Genomic DNA, 24,745 nt, shown 5'->3' with positions numbered 1-24,745 from the left:
CTGTCTGGTTACCAACATTCTTCAAAATATCTTCTTTTGTGTTCAACAGAAGAAAGAAACTCATACAGAATTCGAAGCACTTGAGGATGAATAAATGATGACACAATTTTCATTTTTGGGTGAACTGTCCCTTTAAGAGTCATAGTCGAACTGTCTGTTCAGAGTAAATGAATACGTTTACATTGTTAGAGTCGATTTACAGTGCATTTTTCACTGACCTTGTACATATACCGCATATTCACACATGCCTTGAGTTTCATGCAGTTGTTCTTTAATAATGGCCTGAAATCAGAAGCAACACGAATCAGTTAACATCATCAAGAGTAGTCTACAGTCTCTGTAGGATGATCAGGATTTACCTTGCAGGTCTCATAATCTTTGCGGATGTAATGCAGATGTATAAGCCAGTTTCTCCTCTCAAGAATGGGAAGCTCAGGAGCTTCAGACAGAAGAAAAAAAAACTGTAGAGATCAATCTATATATACGTATAGTGCTCTAGACACTAAAAAATATCATTGCAGGATCTTAAAGTACACTTTTCTTCATCATGTTTGAAGTCTAAGTATATATGTCAAATGTTTTGTTTGTAAAGTGTGTTTGCAAAGACTTTAAGACATTTTAAAGTGCGATTTAACTGTTCAGAAACTTTTTTGGGCCAAAGATTAAAGAGATGAGACATAAAAAGCGGTTTCATCTTGTGTAGGACATTAACTGGTCTAATCCTGAAAATGCAAAAATCAAAGGCGGCATTGAAAATCAGCTTCTATTTTGGATATAGAGGGCAGAGAGGCATGCTGTGCGCAGCAGCGGCCTCCTCTCGCAATGGGGGGCCACACAAGACTGCTCATCCCAAATCCAGCGGGTCCCAGAACAAAAGGAGCCCGTCCGCCGTGACATGCAGCGTCTGCATCTTCCTCCTCTTGCTTACAAGCCCCCTGGCAAAATCTGATCTCAATCCGTTCTATTCCTGGACAGACTTTTCCCTGTGAGCCATAATCCTCTTCACTGGAAAATGGGGCCGAAGGCGAGAATAAAGGCAAACAGCGCCACCCTCAGGATGACAGGATTCAGTAGAACCTCAAAAATGCTTCTGTTTAGTGTTGCAGTACTTTATCATTTTAAAACTGAATTTTATTATAAATGTATACAGATTTCTGACCTTTCTTCAGACGAGGTTTCTTGAGGTCTGTGGCCACAGGCAGCTGCACATCCTACACACACAAAAGAGTAAATATGTCAACATAATCAATTATATCCTGTGTGATAAAATTATATTAATTTGGTGATGCATGTCTTATTGTTGTGCACTTGATACACTTTGGCTGCTGACAAATATTGTGCATTTAATATTTAATTTAATGTCAGGAGAAGCCATGAGAATAATCATGTAATATTTTCAGCATAACAAATACGATAATAGTTTACTAGCATTAAAATCTGCTTAACTTTCAAGAAAAACAGTTAGAATGCAATAAATCTTAAAGGTCCTTGAATAGACTTGATTTTATGTTCAAAATATAAGCTTATTTTGATTTTAAGGTAAGTCTGTGCTTTTAAATATTCAGCGAAATATAAATAAAAACAGCCTAACGTTACTTTTGTTGTTTAAAATTTTTCAGATTTTCTGTTTGCAGATCTCATTAATCTGACAAACAAGTAAATAACGAAAAATAGCGGTTAGACTACCATAAACCACCATGAAGATGATATTTGTTCATATTAAAGCCGTTAAATACAAGAAATTTTGTCTTTTAATGAAAATATCCATAATTTCTCACCGTTTTCATCCCGTCGTCCGCCATCGCGCTCCTCTCCTTCTCACTTCCGGCGGACGCTTCTTTCTCTATGGCAACACCGGGACGTCCGTGACCACGTGATTTGACATATATAAACAACAGTCACTTCGGATTACAAACCATATATGATGTTTGCACTTATATGTTGGACATATAAGACAAAATGTCAAAGTACTATTAGTTTATCGGTCTTTGTCAGGTGACGTCACACTCGTGAAAACCGAAGTGCATTATGGGTGTCGTCGCCATTTCTGAGGTATCCAAACAATCTCTGTATCAGTGCAGAGTTGTTTCTTCTTTGGCTACTTTTCATTGTAAAAATGGCACACTTTTGTTGTGTGAAAAGCTGCAATAATATGTCCCACGATAGAAAATGTCAAAAACTTTACTACGAGATTAGATTTAGTCGGTTTCCTACTTGAAAAAAGGCTGTACGGAGAGTATGTAACGTTAGAGGCAATAACAGAGGCGCCGGATCTCACGGGTTGCCGCGGTGAGACGCAAAACATCACTTTCGTCAAGATATCTCCATTCAAGTATGTTTGCTTTCTACATTTCACAAAGGTAAGTTAGAGGTTTCTGTTTTCTAAAGTAGAAAACGTTATAGCAACGCATTGTTTTGGATTGTATGTGCTATGAAACAAGTCAATTTAAACTGAATCCCTTTACTTGAATATGTCTACATTTTATTTTTTCTTAATTTTGCTACAGCATTTTTATACTTAAGGTACGACATTTTTGCTCTGTATCTATATACTGATTCTAATTTTCTGACTACTTTTTACAGCTGTGGTCTGTGGACCTTTTCATTTCATTGCAGATCAGCCTGCTTAAAGATTATGGAGACTGACCCCAACTGGACACCATCCCTCCCTACATTAAGGCCACATCAGCATTAAACACAGGCTGTGTCTCAATCAGCTCCCTAGTTCATTAGTTAGGGCACTGATCAGGACGGTCTCAGTCACAAAATTTATATACACAATATACTGATTCAAGAGCTCAGAGCTGATTGAGATGCACACACAGACACTAAGGAAAAACAATCCAGTCAGCTACTTGGGTAAAGTTGGTTTTATATTTGCACATTCAGACTTCTGATAAATTCAGACTTTCCAATAAATATGCAATAAATTAATGTTTGTGAATTTTAAGCAGCGACATGATATTGACGACCAACGATTGTCAACTTATAACATTTTTCACAGTCGATCAAAATAGGCAAGTATTGTTTAATGGCATATTTACTTGTGAATGTCCACTGAATGTCCAATGTAGTGTGATTAACAAGGCTATTGAATACGGATGTGCGAATATAAAACCAACTTTACCCAAGTCAGTCAGCTGACACTATGGTCCATCAGGCTGGAGAAAGTGATCATCTTCACACTGAGAAGATGCAGGAGGCTGGAGGGGAGATGGTGATCTGCATGTGCAGAAGTAAACCGACTTGATATGTACAGGATGTCTGATGTTTGTTTTGGAGATGATGTTAATGTACTATACGGGTCTGCCAAACCTGGGAACCTTTATGGCGTTACAATTTTTTTTTTTTTTTTTTTTTGTGCCTCTGATTCCAGACGCAACAAATACAAATTTCAAATGCTTCTGTGAACCTTAATATACCTCAGATTTGATCTGCCTGCACAACACTTCTAATGTTTCCCCTGAGACGGTATACAGAACATTCAATGAAACTGTGTCATATCTATGCAAACCTGAAGCTTTCAGCTGTATGGGCTGACAGAGATGATTTGCACAGAAATATGTCTCCTTTGTTTAAATACAGAGTAGCAGAGATTACTGACTGTTTTGAGATTTTCACAGAGAAACCATCCAATCAGCGCATGTTTGAATCTTTTGTAGAATTGTAGTGTAAAAATGTGCTGATGCTTTATCCAGTCTTGCATGAACAATAAAGCATGTATAATTAAATTTTTCAGGGTGATTTGTAGATTTATGTTATATGCACTTATAGTATTAACAGGATAATTAATAATATACACAATCTGTAAATCAGATATTTAACTTGCATGACATATCTTTGTTTTTATTATTATTAAGGCCTTTGGACAAAAAAAAGAAAAAGAAAAAAAAAGACTCATAATGTCATTGACCCAGACAACACAGAGGTAGGTCTAAAAGGTATACTATATCAGAATGTACTGTAATAAAATACACTATTAAATTCTACATACATCTCTGATGATGCCTTGTTTATTGGAACAATGTTTATTGTGTTATACATTGGTTTATGTACTTAATGCAATAAAGAAAAAAAAATGCATGAAAAAAGGGTAGTATTAGTTCAAAATTCTTCCTGATAATACTAAACCATCCTTAATCATGCACTTGTTATATAGTTAACACGACATCATTATCGTTACTATACTGTGTTATCGCAGTCCTTCCTTCAGAACATAAATAAATCCTGCACCCATTAGTGAAATATCTGTGATCTTCGAGGGATTTATAGTTTTAAATTGTTCACTATGCGTTTATGCCATAAACAAGACAGTTAACAATATTTAAGTATGATGATTTAGGTAGCAATGCGGGGTCAGTAGCACTCCAACTTACTGCAGTCAGCTCGTACAGATCTATGTTATGAATGGATGAAAAATTCTCCAAATAACGGTCCCTGGCATCTTTGGTGAGTTTATCGCGATATGAAATTTTAACTTTGTTCTTGTGCTTCTTCATATTTGCGAGTTATTTGCTTGTTATCTCAACTCGTGTAATCTCTTTCATTCTCACAGTCAGCAGGGATACCACAAATATGGCGCCGCGGTGACGTCACACACAACAAAATCACGTGTCTGACAAAGACCGATTGAAGAACAAAAATGTGCAAAATACACAAAGGGGTTATTTTCAGGCATTTCCCAGCAATTCATACACGGAAAATAACTAAATACAGACTGAAATCTGACTAACACAACGGATAAACACATCAGGTGTGTAAAATGTCACATTTAGCACAATTTTGATTGTCTAATAAATGTTTTACAAATTGGATTGTTTCGGACAGATTTAATGGACCTAATTTTTGACTTTTTAAACCAATGTTATTTTAATTAAAGGGTTAGTTCACCCAAAAATGAAATTTCTGTCATTAATTACTCACCCTCATGTCGATCCACACCCGTAAGACCTTCATTCATCTTCAGGACACAAATTAAAATATTTTTGATAAAATCCGATGGCTTAGTAACACTTTCAGATGGCCAGAAAGCTACTAAAGACATATTTAAAACAGGTCATGTGACTACAGTGATATTATAAAGTGACGAGAATACTTTTTGTGCGCCAAAAATAACAAAATAGCGACTTTATTCAACAATATATGGGCGATTTCAAAACACTGCTTCATGAAGCTTCGAATCTTTACGAATCATTTGTTTCGAATCAGTGGTTCAGAGCGGCAAAATCACGTGATTCAGGTAAACGAGGCTTCGTTACGTCGTAAGTTTTTACATTTTTTTATTTATTTTTTATTTATTTTACAAAACAAATATAAGACATTGTAATACATATCACGTTACGTCGTTAGTGTTTTGAAACTTCAATAGTTCACGTGACTTTGGCAGTTTGATTCACGCTCCGAACCACTGATTCGAAACAAAAGATTCGTAAAGCTTCATGAAGCAGTGTTTTGAAATCGCCCATCACTAGATATTATTGAATAAAGTCACTATTTTGTTATTTTTGTCACACAAAAAGTATTCTCGTCACTTTATAAAATCACTTTATAAAATCACTGTAGTCTCATGAACTGTTTTAAATATGTCTTTAGTAGCTTTCTGGTCATCTGAAAGTGTTAATTATCTCCGCTGATCCATCAGATTTTATCAAAAATATCTTCATTTGTTTTCTGAAGATGAACGAAGGACTAATTAATGTCCGTAAGTAATTAATGACAGAATTTTCATTTTTGGGTGAACTAACCCTTTAAACATAAACAAAAAGGCATGGTGGATAAAATCTGGTTTCTTTATACATCTGCATAGATTGTAAGCACTATATAATCTAATTCAGATGACAGGCTTATCTGCTTGACAATATATGTAACTTTTCAGGGATTTTCTAAGCAGGTTTGGGTTTAATGCAATTAAAAACAGTTTAAGTGAAAGCAGCCTAACATGTGGATATATATAATGTTTAACCTTGTAATCTGACATTGAATTTAACATCTTAAAGTCTATAAACTTCAGGATTGAATCAAAAAGACTAAATCTGGCCCCAAAAGTACAGCATCACAGCATATATTACTGACCCAGGAACAGCTTGACCTTTTCCTCATAACCCTGAACATGGACAAGACACATGTAAACTGATCCCAGATATGTAGTGTTTCCTCTGAGCGAGGTTAAATTCCCTGATCGACTCTCGTTGTTTGAGCAGCAGTCTGGAACAGTGAGGTACTGTTGGATGAGAATCAGAGGATTGAGGCGCAGTTTTTCAGCAGCAGGGGTTTGGCGATCTCCAGGATGTCCAGGTTGGGGTCCAGCGATCTGCCCAAACCCTCCAGGACCATGATGGCAAACACCATAGATGCGAAATTACTCTCCAACTTCACCTGCCACGAGCAGAGCAAAACACACGGCACTTAACACTTCAGCGTAAAACTCACAATAGTATCAAAATACAATGTGATACCACTACAATTTTTGTCACATTAAATATTTGTGCATGCTAGACCTTATTGTAAAGTGTTACCTTTTATTTAAATCACATATTTAAGTTTACTATATTTTATTCCCCATTTTTCTTAAATTATTGAAGAAGAAGAATATTCGCTTATATATTGCTTATTGCTAAATTTGTTAAAACTGAAATGCACAGCTTTTTATCACTACTTCCTGTTTACACATTTAAATGCTGCTTATTGGATTATTAAAAAGTAGATGTTCAAGGCTACATTTATTTCTTAATAAATACAGAAAAAACAATAATATTGTGAAATATTATTACGATTTAAAATTATGGTTTTAATATACTTTAAAATATAATTTATTTCTGTGATGGCAAAGCTGAATTTTCAGCATCATTACTCCAGTCTTCAGTGTCACATGATCCTTCAGAAATCATTCTAATATGATGATTTATTATCAATGTTGGAAACAGTTGTGCTGCTTAATATTTTATAACCTGTGATACTTTTTTCAGGATTCATTCATGAATAAAAAGTAAAAAAATATCAGCATTTATTTAAAATAGAAATATTTTTTAACAATATACACTATCATTCAAAAGTCTGAGGTCGGTAATTTTTTTCTTTCTTTGTTTTGAAAGAAATTAATACTTTTATTCAGCACAGATGTGTTAAATTGATAAAAAGTGATAGTAAAGATTTATAGTTAGAAAAGATTTATATTTTGAATAAATGCTGTTCTTTGTAACCTTTTATTCATCAATGAATCCTGAAAAAGGTTATAAAATAATATTAAGCAACAAGACTGTTTCCAACATTGATAATAACCGAATATCAAATCATCATATTCGAATGATTTCTGAAGGATCATGTGACACTGAAGCCTGTAGTAATGCTAAATTATAATAAATATTTTAAAGTATATTAAAATAGAAAACCGTCATTTTAAATTGTAATAATATTTCACAATATTATTGTTTTTTCTGCATTTATTATGAAATAAATGCAGCCTTAATGAGCATAAGTTCGCCCATCACTAGATATTGTCGAATAAAGTCGCTATTTTGTTATTTTTGTCACACAAAAAGTATTCTCGTCGCTTTATAATATCACTGTAGTCACATGAACAGTTTTAAATATGTCTTTAGTAGCTTTCTGGCCATCTGAAAGTGTTAATTATATCCAATGAGCCATTGGATTTCATCAAAAATATCTTAATTTGCGTTCTGAAGATGAACTTACAGGTGTAGAACAACATGAAGGTGAGCAATTAATGACAGAAATTCATTTTTGGGTGAACTAACCCTTTAAACATAAACAAACAAAAGGACATGGTTCAAAAACATTAAAAATAGTAATGTTTCCAAACTTTTGACCGGTAGTGTAAAACAATAAAATGTAACATCTAATGTTAATGTATTTATTTGAACAAATCAAAATATCAGTTTCATGTCTATCCTTGTATTGTTGAAGTGCTCGAGGCTGATATGAGATTTAAAAAAGAAACTAGTAAGAAGTAATGCAATACTTTTGAGAAAGATTCATTTGTACAGTAATCTAATTACACTGATGAGGATAAAATTAGTTGCTTTTTTAAAAGTAACTTACCCAACACTGTAGATGTTATATTAAGCGACTAAGTATTATTTTAAACACAGCTTATGATCCACTAACTTGCACTGATAACAAATGATGCAACTGATTTAACATCAAGTTGCTCTCACCTTGTGATGGATCAGTAAACCGAAGACTCGCGACAACAGCTCGGACACCTGAATCTATAAAACAACATATACTGTGAGAAATTTTTAATCCCAGCAATACTGAAATCTCGTAGTAAGCACAGATATAATGTATAGCGGTCAGCTGAAATGAGTTTTAATGGCCGACACACACGTGTAGAGGGATATAATGCTGCTGATGCGGTTTAATGCAAGAAAATTCTATGTACATCCACATGCTTACACAATATTTACAAAAAAGTGCTTTGTTTTGGTGAATTCTAGAGTTGACACTATTTCAAAAGGCCACTTCTGTTAAACAGCAGATCAAAATGGCCACTTATCATCAGATTAAATAGATAAATAGACTACTAGTCAAAAAAGAACAGCATTTAGTTGGAATAAAAATCTTTAGTAACATTATTAATGTTACTTTTGAACAATTTAATGCATCCTTGCTGTATAAAAGTATTCATTTCTTTAAAGAAAATCCAAAGTTTTGAATGGTAGAGCATCAGTTTCCACAAAAATATGAACTGTTTTCAACATTGATAATAATCAGAAATGTTTCTCATATTAGAATGATTTCTGAAGGATCATGTGACACTGAAGACTGGAGTAATGATGCTGAAAATACAGCTTTGATCACTTTTTTCTTCATACATAGATCTAACGAATTATGGAAGTGATGGAGGTGTGTAACTCTGTACCTTTCCCAGGGAGAGCGTGTCACTGAGCGCATGATCCACTAGTTCAGCCATTTCCTTCTTGAAATGTGTCACATCCTGGCACTCATTGGCACGGGCGTGATGAAGAATTAGCTCTGCAACTCGCTCGCCCTTGCAACACAAGTACATGAAGTCAATGTTGTTATCAACTAAAACTAAAACATACACTTACTGACTTTGTAAATGGTTTCAGAGAAAACCTGGGCTGAGGATCACACACTAGCACACATTCAGGCTATTCTGAACTCATGCAGAAACACGTAGCTATGAAAATGAAAACAAAATGTGTTCTAAAAACAGCTTAAAATATCAATCATGTTTGATGATTGAACTTCTATAAACTGAAGAAATCTGGCCAAACGTCAGCGTATTCCAGTCTTAAAACTAAAGCTATTAAAAAGTTTTTTAGGTCATTGAAACAAAGCTCAAGTTAAATAAAATATTAGATGAAAAACTAAAAATGGGCAACTCACTAGACTAAATAAACACTAAATTACTCAAACTAAGATGAAAATAAAAACATATTAAACATATTAAAAAAGAACAAAAACTAATAAAAAAAATGACAAAAGAACTAACAAAATCACTAAATATAAGTCTCTTCTGCTGACCAAGGCTGCATTTATTTGATTAGAAATGCAGTAAAATCAGTAAAAATTGTGAAATATTATTATAATTCAGAAATAGCTGTTTTTTATATGAATATGTTAAAATGTCATTTATTCCTGTGATCAAAGCTGAATTTTCAGCATCGTTACTCCAGTCTTCAGTGTCACATGATCCTTCAGAAATCATTCTAATATGATGATTTGCTGCTCAAGAAACATTTATGATTATTATCAATGTTGAAAACAGTTTTCAATTTTGTGAAACCATGATACTCTACCATTCAAAACTTTGGGATAAGTAAATTTTCTTTAAAGAAATGAATACTTTTATTCAGCAAGGATGCATTAAATTGATCAAAAGTGACAGTAAAGACATTTATAAAAATAAAAGATAATTCAAAATATTAATAAATACTATAATACTGTTAATAATAATGTTTTTTGAGCATCAAATCATCATAATAGAATAATTTCTGAAGGATCATGTGACACTGAAGACTGGAGTAATTGATCACAGAAATAAATTATATTTTAATATTGATTCACATAGAAAACAGTTATTTTAAATTATAATAATATTTCACAAAATTATTGTTTTTACTGTATTTTTAATCAAATAAATACAGGCTTGGTGAGCAGAACCGTAAATAATACTAAAATAACATTGACGCCGACTTCAACAAACACATCTTCAGCATTTCAGGATGGAATCACATCCACGTTCACATTCAGTACTGTCAATGTAAGAAGCACAATCCACCTCTGTCCTTTACCTGCTTGAGAACGACAGCGGTGAACACGGCTCTGAAGTTGCGTTGGTCCGTCTCACTGAGCTGCGCCACGATGCCCGCGTCCAGTAGCACCAGCTGCAGGGCCGGAGGAGTCGGTCTCATGCTGACCACCACAGTGTCCCACAGGTCCGTCAGAGTGGCCCTATCCTGAGGACCCTCTCCTCGCCCACCCTGCACCAGGATGTTCCCGGGATGGAGGTCCCCATGGACGAAATTATCCACAAACACCTGCCAGAGATGAACACATGTTAGACAGACTTCAGTGTAACAAACACACATAAAGAATCTGGTGATAGTTTAACAAACCATTTTCAAAAGAAGGTCGACGCCCATCCTTGCGATTCTCTGCTTGATTCCTGCTGGGACGTCGGCGCTCATGTACTTTGAGATGGGTTCACTCTCCTACAGGAGCACAAATCAAAGCGTTAGTTCTTCTCTGTCGAATAAAATAGGATAATTATGCAATATTAAAATGATAAAATGATTTTACCTCGTACGTTTCTACCAACACAGTCCTTGTGACGAACGGTCGGAGGGGTGTCGGAAACTTCACGTATTCCAGGTCTTTGAAATTTTTTTGGAACTTTTCGATGTTCTGGGCCTCAAACCGAAGATCGATCTGCATCAAATAGGATGTTAAAGGACAAAATCACTTTGAAGCAGTGTTATTTTAGTATCATTAAGACACTATTGTAGTCAGTTTTTGGGGTAACCTTTACAAGTAACGCGAGTTATGTAATCCGATTACCTTTTCAAGTAACTAGTACAGTAACACATTACTTCGATGATACGAATAAGCAAAAATAACTTTAAATAAACACTACATTTGTTTAATTTTTTTGTTTTTATTGCTAAAGAGTGTTAAACTTTCTTCACCTGCGGCACAGCTGACAGCTGACGGTTTATTTGAGCTGCGCCCTCTACTGTACAGACGTGAATTTGCATTTCCTTTATCATTTGCACTTTTGGTGTAAAAGGGCCTTTACATTTGCCAAAAAAGGAACTTTTTTGTTATAAAAAAAAACAAAAAAAACAAACAAGCCTAGCCCAGGTGAGGAAAAGTAGCGCAAATGTAATGCATTACTTTCCATGAAAAGTAACGCAATTAGTTACGTTTATAGGGAGTAATGCAATATTGTAACACATTACTTTTAAAAGTAACTTTCCCAACACATATATATATAATTTTTTTTGTTTAGTATTTTTTAAATTCATTTCCATTTTTTTATTTTATTTTAGTTAATTTATTTAGTTTTTTTTTTTTTTTTTTTAATATGTCTATATAGTTTTTATTCATTTTATTTCAGTTATAGTTTTAAGTTAAATTACATGGAAATTTAAAAGATTGCTTCGGCAAATAACTGAAATAAATAAAAAAAAAAAACGTAATTTATTTTATTTAAAGTCAGTATGAAGTCAAAATTGACCCTGTTTACTTCTTTATCGTACATTATTAGTCTTGTGGTAAACAATTGATCTGTGCAAATTAAAGGCACAATATGTAGGATTTTTGGATTAAAATAAAGTAATATATTTTGTTGACTTGTGTACTTAAATTATCCCAAATGTTTCCAAGAATGTTTAAATCCGGAGAAATAAGCAATTTTAACCAGGACATGGACCGTGTTCGTGCGTCACCTATCAATGACATCATACCCGTGCTACCCTCCATTTCCGGTTTTATTTTGTCGAAAACATGGAAACCAAAGACGCTTAAATATATTGTGTTTTATTAGACAGATGAGCAACTGTTTGGATACATTTATAGACAGAAAACTAATCATGTTATATAGCTCAACACAGTAAGTCTCATTTTCTTGATTTACCACGAGTACCATGTTTTACCATGCCTAATATCGATCTAGATTATCAGTGTGCAACAAGTGTCTCATAGCAGCCGCTATGATTAGCATTATAACAAATTTCAACACTCAAATGTGTCTAATATGATAAACAGTGCTGCGTTACCTCACATACGCTTGACCGGAAGAAACAGAAGCATAATAACTGCGGCATAATAAAAGTCCCTCTGCTCTCGAGACTTCCATTTCACACTGACTTTAACGTTTATTTTATTGGTAACACTTTACAATAAGGTTCATTAGTTAACTATATTAGTTATAATAATGAATTGCACTTCTACAGCATATTAATCTTTGTTTATGTTAATTTCAACATTTACTAATACATTATTAAAAACATTAGCACTGTGAACTAACATGAACAAACAATGAACAACTGTATTTTCATTAACTAACATTAACAAAGATTAGTAAATACAGTAACAAATGTATTGCTCATATGTTAGTTAATACATTAATTAACATGAACCTTATTGTAAAGTCTTATTTTATTTCAAGTAACGAAAATGCTTCGTAAGGTTTCAGATTAGGTTAACTGGCATGAAGGAACGCTCTTCATAAAGCATCAGTACCTGTTTGGTCATGAGCTTCTCAAATTCATCTACAATCTCAGGCAGGCTGAGCCACTTGACGCCGGGCAAACAGTTGAGGAATAAACTTCCAGCTTTCATTAGGATCAGATCGATCTGGACCTGCTGCCTGATTCCTGGATGGAGAACCTGATTGAAGAAAAAAGAATAATGATGATCATATTAAAAATCCTCATAACAACAGGGAAAAAGGGCAAAAAACACTAACCAATAAAAAGACAATAAAAAACATCCAAATACACTTTTAAGTGTATATTTTATAGCACTTCATCTATTTGTGTCAGTAGTTTTCAATTACAGTAAATATCTTTAAAGGCCGTTTTCTCGAAATGAGTTTTTTCTCCTGCTCTGAGTCACAAATCTCCACATCAGCAGAACTTATATACACAAACTTTATTCCTATCTATATTCTGAAGGTTTTTACGGAGGGATTTGTTAAATATAATTAGCCTGATTTTATACAGCATTTTATTCCTAAAAAAATGGTGAAATTATTTTTTTTTTGGCTGTTGATAGTATTTTCTGACTGATGGAGTGATAAAAAGAGATATAATAAGAGATTTGAATTTAACATGTCCAACAAATTAAACAAGCACCTTTTGAACCTGTCATCCAATATTTAGATTTTTGTTCTAGAAATGTATGCAAATGAGTGCATATTTAATTAGATACCACCTCATTTGCATATTTAAACATAACATTTTAGAAAACTTGTAATACAATTTTTTTTTGCAATTTTTAATGTAATCAATCAGCTGGGGAAGTATGGTGATATCTATTAGTTATTTTTTTTACCCTATTCACCTCGCCTTAATTTACTGGAGAGAGATTTTTAGTTTAAGTTAAGATGTGATTAAATTAGCTTATTTTATATTAAAATAAATTATTTAAATTTCTGTTAATAATAATAATAATTTAAAAAAACAATCTTGACCTTCCGGGTCAGTTTTCTCTATATGACCTGGTTCTCTTTATATGAAGTTTAAGCTGGTTTAATCTGGATTTGTCAACAGGATAAAAACAAAACAATCTCAGAAGAATACAACTAAACAAGAATTACAAAAAAATGTCATTTAAAAACACATTTTATCTTGATAATCTGAGTATGCAGTAAGACAAAACAACAAAGATTAAATATCTTAAATATCTTGTGAATAATTTAGGGGCGACATACAGTACCAAAAGTTTTTGAAAAGTCTCTTCTGCTCACCAAGGCTGCATTTATTTGATCAAAAATTACAGTAATATTGTAAAATATTTTTACAATTTAAAACAACTGTTTTCTATTTTAATATACTTTTTAATTTCTGTGATCAAATCTGAATTTTCAGCATCGTTACTCCAGTCTTCAGTGTCACATGATCCTTCAGAAATCATTCTAATATGATGATTTATTACAAATGTTAGAAACAGTTATGCTGCTTAATATTTTTTATAACCTGTGATCTTTTTCAGGATTTATTGATGAACAAAAAGATAAAAAAAGAACAGCATTTATTCAAAATTGAAATGTTTTGTAACAAATAATACACTACCATTATTTTTTTAAAAGAAATTAATACTTTTATTCAGCAAGGATGTGTTAAATTGATAAAAAGTGATAGTAAAGACACTGAAGACTGGAGTAATAAAACAGAAATACATTTATATTTTAAAGTATATTAAAATAGAAAACTGTTTATATTTTTTTCTGTATTTTTGATCAAATAAATGCAAACTTAATGAGCATAAGAGACTTCTTTCAAAAACATTAAAAATAGTAATGTTTCCAAACTTTTGACCGGTACTGTACCTATACCAAAATACCAAAAGAAATTTTGATCTGGACAGGGTTAGACAATAAATAAGCATTAAAATGTCATTTAAAAAACCCATTTTACCTTGATAATCTGAGCATACAGTAAGAAAAAATCAACAAAGATTAAATATCTTAAATATCTTGTGAATAATTTAGGGGCGATATACAGTACCAAAAGTTTAGACACATTACTATTTTTAATGTTTTTGAAAAGTCTCTTCTGCTCACCATGGCTGCATTTATTTGATCAAAAATTACAGTAATATTGTAAAATATTTTTTTTACAATTCTATCTTAATATACTTTAAAATATAATTTATTTCTGTGATCAAAGCTGAATTTTCAGCATCATTACTCCAGTCTTCAGTGTCACATGATCCTTCAGAAATCATTCTTATATGCTGATTTGATACTTTTTTTTTTCAGGATTTATTGATGAATAAAAAGTTTTAAAAAAGAACCGCATTTATTCAAAATAGAAATCTTTTGTAACAAATAATACACTCAATTTTTTTTTTTTAAAGAAATTAATACTTTCATACAGCAAGGATGTGTTAAATTGATAAAAAGTGATAGTAAAGACAATGAAGACTGGAGTAATGATGCTGAAAATTCAGCTTTGATCACAGAAATAAATTATATTTTAAAGTATATTAAAATAGAAAACAGTTGTTTTAAATTGCAATAATATTACTGTTTTTTACTTTTGATCAAATAAATGCAGACTTAATGAGCAAAAGAGACTTCTTTCAAAAACATTAAAAATAGTAATGTTTCCCAACTTTTGACCAGTACTGTACCTATACCAAAATACCAAAAGAAATGCATATGGTTTGATCTGAGACAATAAATGTAATTTAAAAACCCCATTTTACCTTGATAATCTGTTGCATTTCTGTGCTATACACAAATAAATAATTTCACTGGGAATTAAGTGGAACTTTAAAAAGCAAGAAAGTAGCTAAATATGATACCTTAACAGCCACAGGTATCAGACGCTCCTCCTCAGGGTGTTCGTCTGGACCAGTTCTCTCTGTCCTGATATCCGTCTCCTCCTCATCCTTATTCATCTCCCAGATGTCACTCAAAGCTCCTCCCAGACCGGGGATCTCCCAGGCTTCCAGGAGATTCTTCTTCTCCAGTTCCTCCACCAGCTGCTGGAACGCCGGATCTTCCACGCTCGCCACCTTGGCTTTGGCGCGGTACACCTGTGCCACGCACCCCGACCCCACGGGCTCCTTACTGTCAAACACAAACATCTGCCTCCATCCTTCCCCAAACGCCCTCCTCAGACAGAGCTTGGTGTGAATCCAGGGATGGGGCTTCACTTGCACATGAAGCCTTGAGAAGCGGTCGCAGAAGTCCTGCGAGAAGAGGTCCCGTCTGGTGCTGGCCCACTGGCCCAGCTTGATAAAAGTAGGTCCAGATGTTTCCGTGACCCAAAGCAGGGCGTCCAACCAGTGGGACGCCCAACGTTGTGATAGTAGAGTCAGGGGATATAGAAGAAGAAGGGGGCTGAACTTCAGATAAAGCACCAAGGCACGCAGTCCCAGACGCAAGACGAATACTAACCTGTGGATCTGCACTCGGGCGATTGACTTCCTCTCTGTGGTTCTGTGCTGATGGATGGCTTCCTGTCCCGAGGCGTAAGTGATGCCACATGCAGTCCAACAGAAGAGTCCCACTTTGGGGGTTTGAGATAAAAGACGAGTACCTTTGACAAGAAACACTCTACGGGACGGTATTCGAATCGATACCCTGTGCACAATGCACCTGAAGCTCTGGAGCAGGTGCTTTGTGCAGAATGCAGACATTATTGATACAGTTATTAATATTATTATTTACACATTCCGCAGTTGCTTTAGGATGCATGTAGATCTATTGAGATTTATATTCAGAAACACATGTAAATCATGCATACAGTATTATTAATAATCATTTACATTATTTAGTGCACTACTATGTACACATACACAACAATGAAAAAGCTTTATATCTACAATGTTAAGTTATAATATTATACACAGAAAGATTCAAATTACAGCTGCACATACAAACACGTAATCAAATTGTCATTTTTCGCCGACAGAGCTCCAATACAGCGTTGTTTAGCGTTATTTTCTCATTGCACCTGCACAGATGAATTCATTCAAACGTTTGTTATGAAATGTTGCTCCTCTCGTCGGGTCCGGCTGATAAATCCCTCCGTGTGATTCTCCCAACATCAGTTCCGCTGCTCGGTGGACATGGATTTGTTGATTTATTGATTAATAAAGTAACATGTTATATTTAAAACTCAATAAATCATCAGCTCAGCAGTAATAAACACATGATAGTGAGTAGTCACTGAGTTGCATTTAGTCCTGATTCAGTTTAATTGTAATTAAATAGAAAAACGCGAATAATAAAATAAAGTAAATAAACAAAACATAATGACTAAATTTTCGTATTTTTTAATACGAGATATTTTATTGCAGTTTTGTTTGTACTTTTTTGTATATTTAACGATTTTTATATTATTATTATTATCATCATCATAGTTGTTGTTGTTTATATTAGTAATTATGTATTACTTTTTTTGTCCTATAAATTTAAAATTTTCAAGATTAATAAATGACACACATTTCTTAGTCTTATATGTCAATATGTTAATTAGTCGTCTTTAAATATCCACTGCATGATTTATTATACTATCCTATATTATAATAAATAAATATATCATAATAAATAGCTAGGACGTACCGGAAATAGCAGTCGGATTATTTTTCTTCCACAACACACGACGTAAACAGTCAAAACAGCGTACAAAGAGAATTGACACTCTCACGCTCTCATGCCACACATCGACAAGAATATATTTGGTGTGGCAAAAAAACAAAATGACGACTTATTTATTGATGGCCGATTTCAAAACACTGCTTCAGGAAGATTCTGAACGTTATGAATCTTTTGTGTCGAATCATGATTCGGATCGCGTGTCAAACCCCAAACTGCTGAAATCACGTGACTTTGGCGCTTCGAACCGCTGATTCGACACAAAACGCTCCGTATCTTCATGAAGCAGTGTTTTGAAATCGGCCATCACTATAAAATATTCTCGTCGTTTTATAATATTAATATTGAACCACTGTACTCACATGAACTGATTTAAATATGTTTTTAGTACATCAATGGATCTTGAGAGAGGAAATGTCATTGTTGGCTATGCAGGCCTCGGATTTCAACGAAAATATCTTAATTTGTGTTCTGAAGATGAACGAAGGTCTTACGGGTGTGAGGTGAGTAATAAATGTCAGAATTTTCCTTTTTGGGTGAACTAACCCTTTAATGTGCCTCAGTTCAACTGACACTTCAATCAATCATCTCTTCCTCTTTACTAGTTATAGCACGAAATAAACATGAATGAACATCAAAAGGTATGTTGGAAAAAATATATCAAGTCTCAGATAATCGGAAAGACGCATATGTAACATACTGTTACATTTACCTCAGGGAAGCCATTCAATGACCATAGCATAGTTAGCTAAAAAAATTAACTCTATAGATGAGCATTTTGCTAAATATATGCACTATTTTACATATTCATTCTATTTTTACTCTTATATCATTAAAAAAAATAACGTTATTATTATAAAACCCGCCTTATATTAATTGTAATGCACCAACTGGTACAGTTTACAGCATTAGGCTACTTGAGAGAGATTTTTTGTCCTTGAGAAAAATTAACATGTACCTGATATTTATTTAAATGAATCTATATTGAATCGAGATCGGAATCGAATCGCAAGCTTATGAATCAATTCATAATTCTCACTCCAAGCTGAACTGGATAAGCGAAACCCCTTTTAAAATTATTAAATGTAAAGTTTACCGGTTTGTCTATGAATATTTTCTATCCATGTCATAGTATAATGTTTCAGTAAGTTATTCTAGTCAAAGATTCTCATTCAGTTGACTCGATTAACTCGAAGATCAGTCAGTCAATTGTTATTTTTTATATGAACATTTAAAAAAAAAAACAAGCACTCAATCCAAACACTCTCTGTGTTTCCCTTCATTGTGCTGTAGGGGTCGCTGTGATGACTGTGTTTTGACATTATGACTGTGCTGTGGGAAGAAGTCAACCACTCTTCCTCCTCCTTATCCTCCTCTTCCTCTCTCTTACATCATAGAAACACATTATAAAGCAGGTAAAACACAGACCTGAAAATCCTTAGGTTTCTGCTTCTCTGTTGTACCTTGACATGCTGTTGATGATGATGTTTCTTTATTTAGGAAGGTCATATTTAAATACACATTTCTCATTCAGATGTTGCAAAACTCTGAGATTCTTCAGTTACTGCTTTCTGTTAACACTTTAGTGAATTAAATGACTTTTGCAAAGTCACTTTGCTTCAAGATTTGCTTTGAATTCAGCTTTGCAGCCAGAGTTAATCCAGCACAAAAGCTTTACAACAGCAACAAAAGACTCTGATTACATTAAGTCCGCAAACTCTCCAGTTAAATCTGTGCGTAACTCGATCTCTGGAGTCTATCTCCTCCTCCTCTCTTGAAGTCGAGCCAAGACTGTCCTTCACATCAGATCCTCAGAGACCCTCAGTCTCACGTTAAAACCGTCCCACTGCGGGCAGGAAAAGCGCATCGCTCCAGGGGCCTCAACTTGAAACCAAGTTATGTGACGTAGAAACATGCCAATGTAATATAAAACTTTATAAAAATTTTATAAAACTTACTTGATATTTATCTGAATCAGTTTGCTCACCAAGGCTGCATTTATTTGATCAAAAAGTACTGTAAAAATATGTGAAATATTATTAGAATTTAAAGTAGCTGTTTTCTATGTGATTATATGTTTAAATGTAATTTATTCCTGAATTTTCAGCATCATTACTCCAGTCTTCAGTGTCACATGATCCTTCAGAAATCATTCTAATATGAGGATTTGATGCTCAAAATCATTATCAATGTTGAAAACAGTTGTGCTGCTTCATATTTTAATGATAACCATGATACTTTTGCTTCTGGAGTCTTTGATAAAAGTTTAAAAGAACAGCATTTATTTGAAATAGACACTTTTATAACATTATAAATATCTTTACTGACACTTTTGATCAATTTAATGCATCCTTGCTGAATATAAGTATTAATTTCTTTATAAACAAAAATCTTACTGACCACAAACTTAGGCCTATGCCTAAGCATATGTCTATGCTTTCTTTAAGTCTATTGTATGTATGGACTCATTTGTGTCTATTTTAATTTCTCCATCTGAGATAATGTCAATAAACATAGCTGAGAAAAAGTCATTTCTGAGCAGAATTCGTGACCCCAAAAACAATCTCGACACCCAAAACATAGTCATTTTGCATTCGATTTCTAATCACCAGTTGAGTCAAAGATATTGTAAAGCAATAACACTCACATCAGGGGCATCACTAGTTTTGGCTCATCCCTGTATTTTAGTCTCCGTTATTCAGTGTGTTCTTCATAAGCAAAGGACATGTGTGCATTTATTGTCAGATTGTTATGATATCTGCATCTGTGTAGTTCTTTGTCATAAATGCAGTTTATATAATATGCCACTGTAAAATCTGGGCTTATTTATTTATTTCCTTTCACCTAAATGGCATTTGACTTTGTGACTTTTCCTACTCTTGCTATATGTCAGTGCAATAAAATTGCTCAAATTTGTTGTAATATTTATTTTATAATAAATCAAAAGCAAAACCCATGAAAAGAACTATAAAAGGGAGTGGAAATGTTAAATGAGCTATTGAGTGGTCCTCTGCTGCCATCTACCGATTATAGTGGTAATTTCATGTCATTTTCATGTTAAAGGGTTAGTTTACCCAAAAATGAAAAATTCTGTGTTGTTCCACATCTGTAAGACCTTTGTTCATTTTCAAAACACAAATTAATATATTTTTGATGAAATCCAATGGCTCAGTGAGGCCTCCATTGCCAGCAAGATAATTAACACTTTCAGATGCCCAGAAAGCTACTAAAGAAGTATTTAAAACAGTTCATGTGACTACAGTGGTTCAACCTTAATGTTATGAAGCGACAAGAATACTTTTTGTCTGCCAAAAAAACTAAATAATGACTTTATTCAACGATACATTCGAAGCTTTATGAATTTTTGTTTCGAATTCAGTGGTTCGGAGCGTGTATCAAACTCACCAAAGTCACGTGATTTCAGTAAATGAGGCTTCGTTATGTCATAAGTGTTACGAAATTTCAATGGTTCACCACTGGGGGGCGTGACTTTGGCAGTTTGATACATGCTCCGAACCACTGATCCGAAACAAATGATTCGTAAAGCTTCATGAAGCAGTGTTTTGAAATCGCCCATCACTAGATATTGTTGAATATTTAGTTTTTTTTGGCGCACAAAAAGTATTCTCGTCACTTCATAACATTAAGGTTGAACCACTGTAGTTTTAAATATATCTTTAGTAGCTTTCTGGACCTTGAAAGTGTCGGTTAAATTGTTGTCTGTGGAGGGACAGAAAGATCTCGGATTTTATCAAAAATATCTTAATTTCTGTCCTGAAGATGAATGATGGTCTTACGGTGTGGATCGACATGAGGGTGAATAATTAATGACAGAATTTTCATTTTTGGGTGAACTAACCTTTTAAAAGTGTTTGTTTTCCACCAGGTGGCAGAAATCCTCCACTAAAGCCCTGGGTATACTTTGTTTTTTTACACGTATGCTAGTATATGCGCACAGTCGAACGCACAGCCTTGGAAAGTATACTTCACTTGACTCGTATGCATACACAGACGTTTGACGCATGCGCAATGTATTTGTTTATTTCATGCTAGAGTTGTACAAATGATGGTACTTTCTAACCTCTTCGCACAATCTCTTGTATATTTAGGCCTCCATTGTCGCTGTAGCTTGCATGTGTTCCGCTCTGTTCTGTTTATGCAGTACTACCTTGTGAATCGACGCCCCCAGGGCACGGTTGCCACCTTGTGGAGGAACTAATTACTGCAACAAAAGATGTTTTTAAATGCGCATGTACAAGTACGCACGGTTACAAAAATCCAGCAGTGTTCGCACAGTATGCACATAGTCTTTTGATGACGAAATTCACGTCACGTGCACTGTACGCTGACCCTCGCAAATGTGTAAAAAGTTAAGTATACTTTCAGCTTAAAGTATAAAATGTTATCTCCATGAATGAAAATAATAAATGTAGATCTTCTTCAAAGTTAATTTTACTGCAAATATGTTGTGGTGTTTAAAACATTACATGTGTCAAAGAAATATATCCTTAACTCTAAAGGAGACGTGTGAGATTACTGGGTGTTTTCTAAGGAAAAACAGAATAGACTTAAGCAAAAGTTTCCATTTGATTTCTATTTCATCTCATTTCCGTTATGGGAGAAACAGTTGAGAGATCTCATGTACTGCAGATACATTTTTAAGAATGTCTGCTGTTAATGTGGATGGATCAAATTTTTTTTGTGCTCCAGTCGACTTTTAAAAGCAGGACACTTCGTCTCCACGGTAACCAGGCATCCAATCACTCGCCCAGCTGCAGATTAGTTCAGCAGTGGGGGGTTTGGAGGAGGAGAGAGACTCCGATGGGAAAGAGGAGGGGAGGGAGGGGGGTCCTGGCTATAGGAGGGAGGGGTGGGAAAAGAGAATGAGAGAGAGAAGGAAGGCAGAAACACTGGAGAGAGATAAAGTTGCCTGCAGCTGGAGTTTGAGTCTGTAAGAGCGACCGTGCTGCTTTACTTCTGCTCACAGGCTGTTTGCAGGACACACGGGGACCGGCTGGGGAAAAAAGAGGATTTAATCAGCTGAAGTGTGTGCTTGAGAGGGAAAAGAGAGGAGAAGAAGGGAATAGCTGCTCAGATCATGAGAGTGGATGCCGTCTTTCCTGGGGTCAGATTTCACAAAATGAGAGACTACTGCACTACTGCAGGGCGCAAGCAACAGAGCAAGGTATGTGTGTGTGTGTGTGTGTGTGTGTGTGTGTGTGTGTTTACTTAGCTATACTTTGAGGACAAAATTGCCTCTGAACAAACCAAAATTACATCCCTCCATAGTAAATAATACAGGTAAATAATGTTTCTAAAAATAAAAAGATAAATAAAATATATAAAATTACAAAAAAAAAAAGTTATAGGTAGTCATTATAATTAGTTGTACTAATATATATATAAAAGCCTAAGTTATGCCCTCATTTAAACAGCTTACTGATCTTATGTATGTGTGTGTGATGTGCTTGTGTTGTTTTAATGTGTGAAGTTTAAAGTAGTACAACTAGAACAAGCTGGATTGTTTGTGAAGTGAAGGTAGTTTGTTGTTCAGAGGCTGAAAGTTCAAAGTTAATGGGAAATGTATGTTAATTGGTGCATTCCTGGCTAAGAAGCGAGAGCATGAATAGATAGACAGAGCGTAATTGAATAAGTGCTGCAAGTGATTTTGGCCAAGAGAACAATAGCTCTACTTCTCTGAACAGCTGAGAGGAGAGAGGGATATAAACAAAAGCATTTCGGCCAAGCTGTATATGAAAAATACAAATATGCTTGACAGCTGAAAGGATTAGTTCATTCCAGAATTACAATTTCTTGATAATTTACTCACCCCCATGTCATCCAAGATGTTCATGTCTTTCTTTCTTCAGAAATGAAGGTTTTTGAGGAAAACATTCTAGGATTTTTCTCCATATAGTGGACTTCACTGGGGTTCAACGGGTTGAAGGTCCAAACGTCAGTTTCAGTGCAGCTTCAAAGAGCTCTACATATGAGGAAAAATCTTATATAGAGGAACAATTGGTCATTTTATAAAAAAAAATATGTATATACTTTTTAACCACAAATGCTCATCTTGCACTGCTCTGTGATGTGCCACGCATTACGTAATCATGTTGGAAAGGTCATGCATGACGTAGATGGAAGTACAGCAAAAAACTCCTCCAACTTCAAAATCATCTGACATCACTGTTTTACCTTATTTTGTAAAGAACGTTTTCCAACATGATTACGTAATGCGTGGCGCATCACAGAGCAGTGCAAGACGAGCATTTGTGGTTAAAAAGTATATATATATATATTTTTTTTTTTTTTTTATAAAATGACCAATTGTTCCTCTATAAAAGATTTTTCCTCATCTGTAGAGCTCTTTGAAGCTGCACTGAAACTGACATTTGGACCTTCAACCCGTTGAACCCCAGTGAAGTCCACTATATGGAGAAAAATCCTGGAATGTTTTCCTCAAAAACCTTCATTTCTGAAGAAAGAAAGACATGAACATCTTGGATGACATGGAAGTGAGTAAATTATCTGGAAATTTTAATTCTGAACTGAACTAATCCTTTAATGACAGTCTGAGTGAGAGTTTTGGTGTCGTCTCAAAGCATGACTTCATAATTCATAAATTACATCAATGCCGAAAGAACCGAGAGTGTTGGACTGTTTTTAAACAGTTTTTTGGTGTTTCTTAGCAGAGAACATATTCTGAGTGGGATAATCCCGTTCCTGTTGACTCATCCTCATGCTTTTATTTGCAACTGCTATTTAGGACTAAAATGTTTTTGTTTTTCACAACAAGGGACAAGAAATACCCAGATTCCCATGGTCTTTCCAATATGACACATCAAAGCAAACTTCTGTTCCAGTTGTTTTCAGACTGCAGACGTACAAAGACAGTGATCAATGGGCCCAAACAGAAAAATGTGGGCCTCATTCATGAAAATAAAGTACAGTATGTATGTAAAATTAATTAACTGTGTGTGTGTGTGTGTAGCAAAGGTTTCTGGGAAGAGTTTCTTGAATGCAGGCCTGTTTGATAGGGTGAGTTGTTTGTCTCTGGTCTGTGACTAATGGCTCCTCTAAATGACTCTAATAAATAGTCACGAGGTCAAAGGATGAGTTGAGGAAGAAACAGCAAAATTGAGTGAGCCAACAGAAGGACATTTTTACATCTGGTTTGTTTATTGGGAACCTTTGGAAATGAACGCAGGACTAGAATTTTTAGTAGTTCTTACCTGTAGAAGTTTTTTTTTTTTAGTTTTTAGCTTGTTGCTATATGGTTGCTAGGCTGTTCTGGGTGGTTGCTAGGGTGTTGCTAGCATGTTGCTAGGTGGATGCTAAGGTGTTATAGGTGTTCTAGGTGATTGCATGGATGTTGCTAGTTGGTTACTAGGCGGTCTGAATGATTGTTAGGGGTGTTGCTAG

General features: G+C 34.5%; 3 protein-coding genes across 4 annotated transcripts in view; 1 reads left to right on the top strand and 2 right to left on the bottom strand.

The window, feature by feature from the left end:
- Window positions 1-1,853, bottom strand: part of bbs4 (Bardet-Biedl syndrome 4) — a 14,085-nt gene extending 12,232 nt beyond the window's left edge. For both annotated transcript variants that reach the window (XM_067379284.1, XM_067379285.1), the window contains exons 1-4: window positions 1,779-1,853; window positions 1,160-1,211; window positions 360-439; window positions 219-282 (exon numbers count right to left, since the gene is read on the bottom strand). In XM_067379284.1, the coding sequence (XP_067235385.1) occupies window positions 219-282; window positions 360-439; window positions 1,160-1,211; window positions 1,779-1,802 (220 nt within the window). In that variant the 5' untranslated portion in view covers window positions 1,803-1,853. The remainder of the gene's footprint in view (window positions 1-218; window positions 283-359; window positions 440-1,159; window positions 1,212-1,778) is intronic.
- A 3,831-nt stretch (window positions 1,854-5,684) lies between these two features.
- On the bottom strand, window positions 5,685-17,375 carry adck2 (aarF domain containing kinase 2). The gene is made up of 8 exons (XM_067379699.1): window positions 15,523-17,375; window positions 12,733-12,879; window positions 10,789-10,917; window positions 10,605-10,700; window positions 10,281-10,526; window positions 8,882-9,010; window positions 8,175-8,228; window positions 5,685-6,375 (listed from the first exon to the last, which is right to left on the bottom strand). Exons 1-8 carry the CDS (start codon window positions 16,360-16,362, stop codon window positions 6,235-6,237), a joined length of 1,782 nt encoding a protein of 593 aa, XP_067235800.1. The 5' UTR covers window positions 16,363-17,375; the 3' UTR covers window positions 5,685-6,234.
- A 4,874-nt stretch (window positions 17,376-22,249) lies between these two features.
- si:dkey-82f1.1 (DENN domain-containing protein 2A) overlaps window positions 22,250-24,745 on the top strand; it is a 43,515-nt gene continuing 41,019 nt past the window's right edge. Inside the window, exon 1 of the mRNA XM_067378966.1 lies at window positions 22,250-22,508. The gene's annotated coding sequence lies outside the window, so the exon portion shown is untranslated. The remainder of the gene's footprint in view (window positions 22,509-24,745) is intronic.

Source organism: Chanodichthys erythropterus, chromosome 24, assembly GCF_024489055.1.
Source record: "Chanodichthys erythropterus isolate Z2021 chromosome 24, ASM2448905v1, whole genome shotgun sequence".
NCBI classification, from domain to species: Eukaryota; Metazoa; Chordata; class Actinopteri; order Cypriniformes; family Xenocyprididae; genus Chanodichthys; species Chanodichthys erythropterus.
The sequence above is the reverse complement of the archived record's forward strand: the minus strand, read 5'-3'. Positions and strand labels throughout refer to the sequence as shown.

Bases quoted from the DNA above. Each gene is read 5' to 3' on its own strand.
- adck2 (XM_067379699.1), bottom strand. From the start codon at position 16,362: ATGTCTGCATTCTGCACAAAGCACCTGCTCCAGAGCTTCAGGTGCATT. The intron at 10,918-12,732 runs GTACTGATGCTT...TATTTGATGCAG, and splicing joins AGAAGCTCATGACCAAACAG to ATCGATCTTCGGTTTGAGGC. The intron at 10,701-10,788 runs GTAAAATCATTT...GTGCTCCTGTAG, and splicing joins TGTTGGTAGAAACGTACGAG to GAGAGTGAACCCATCTCAAA.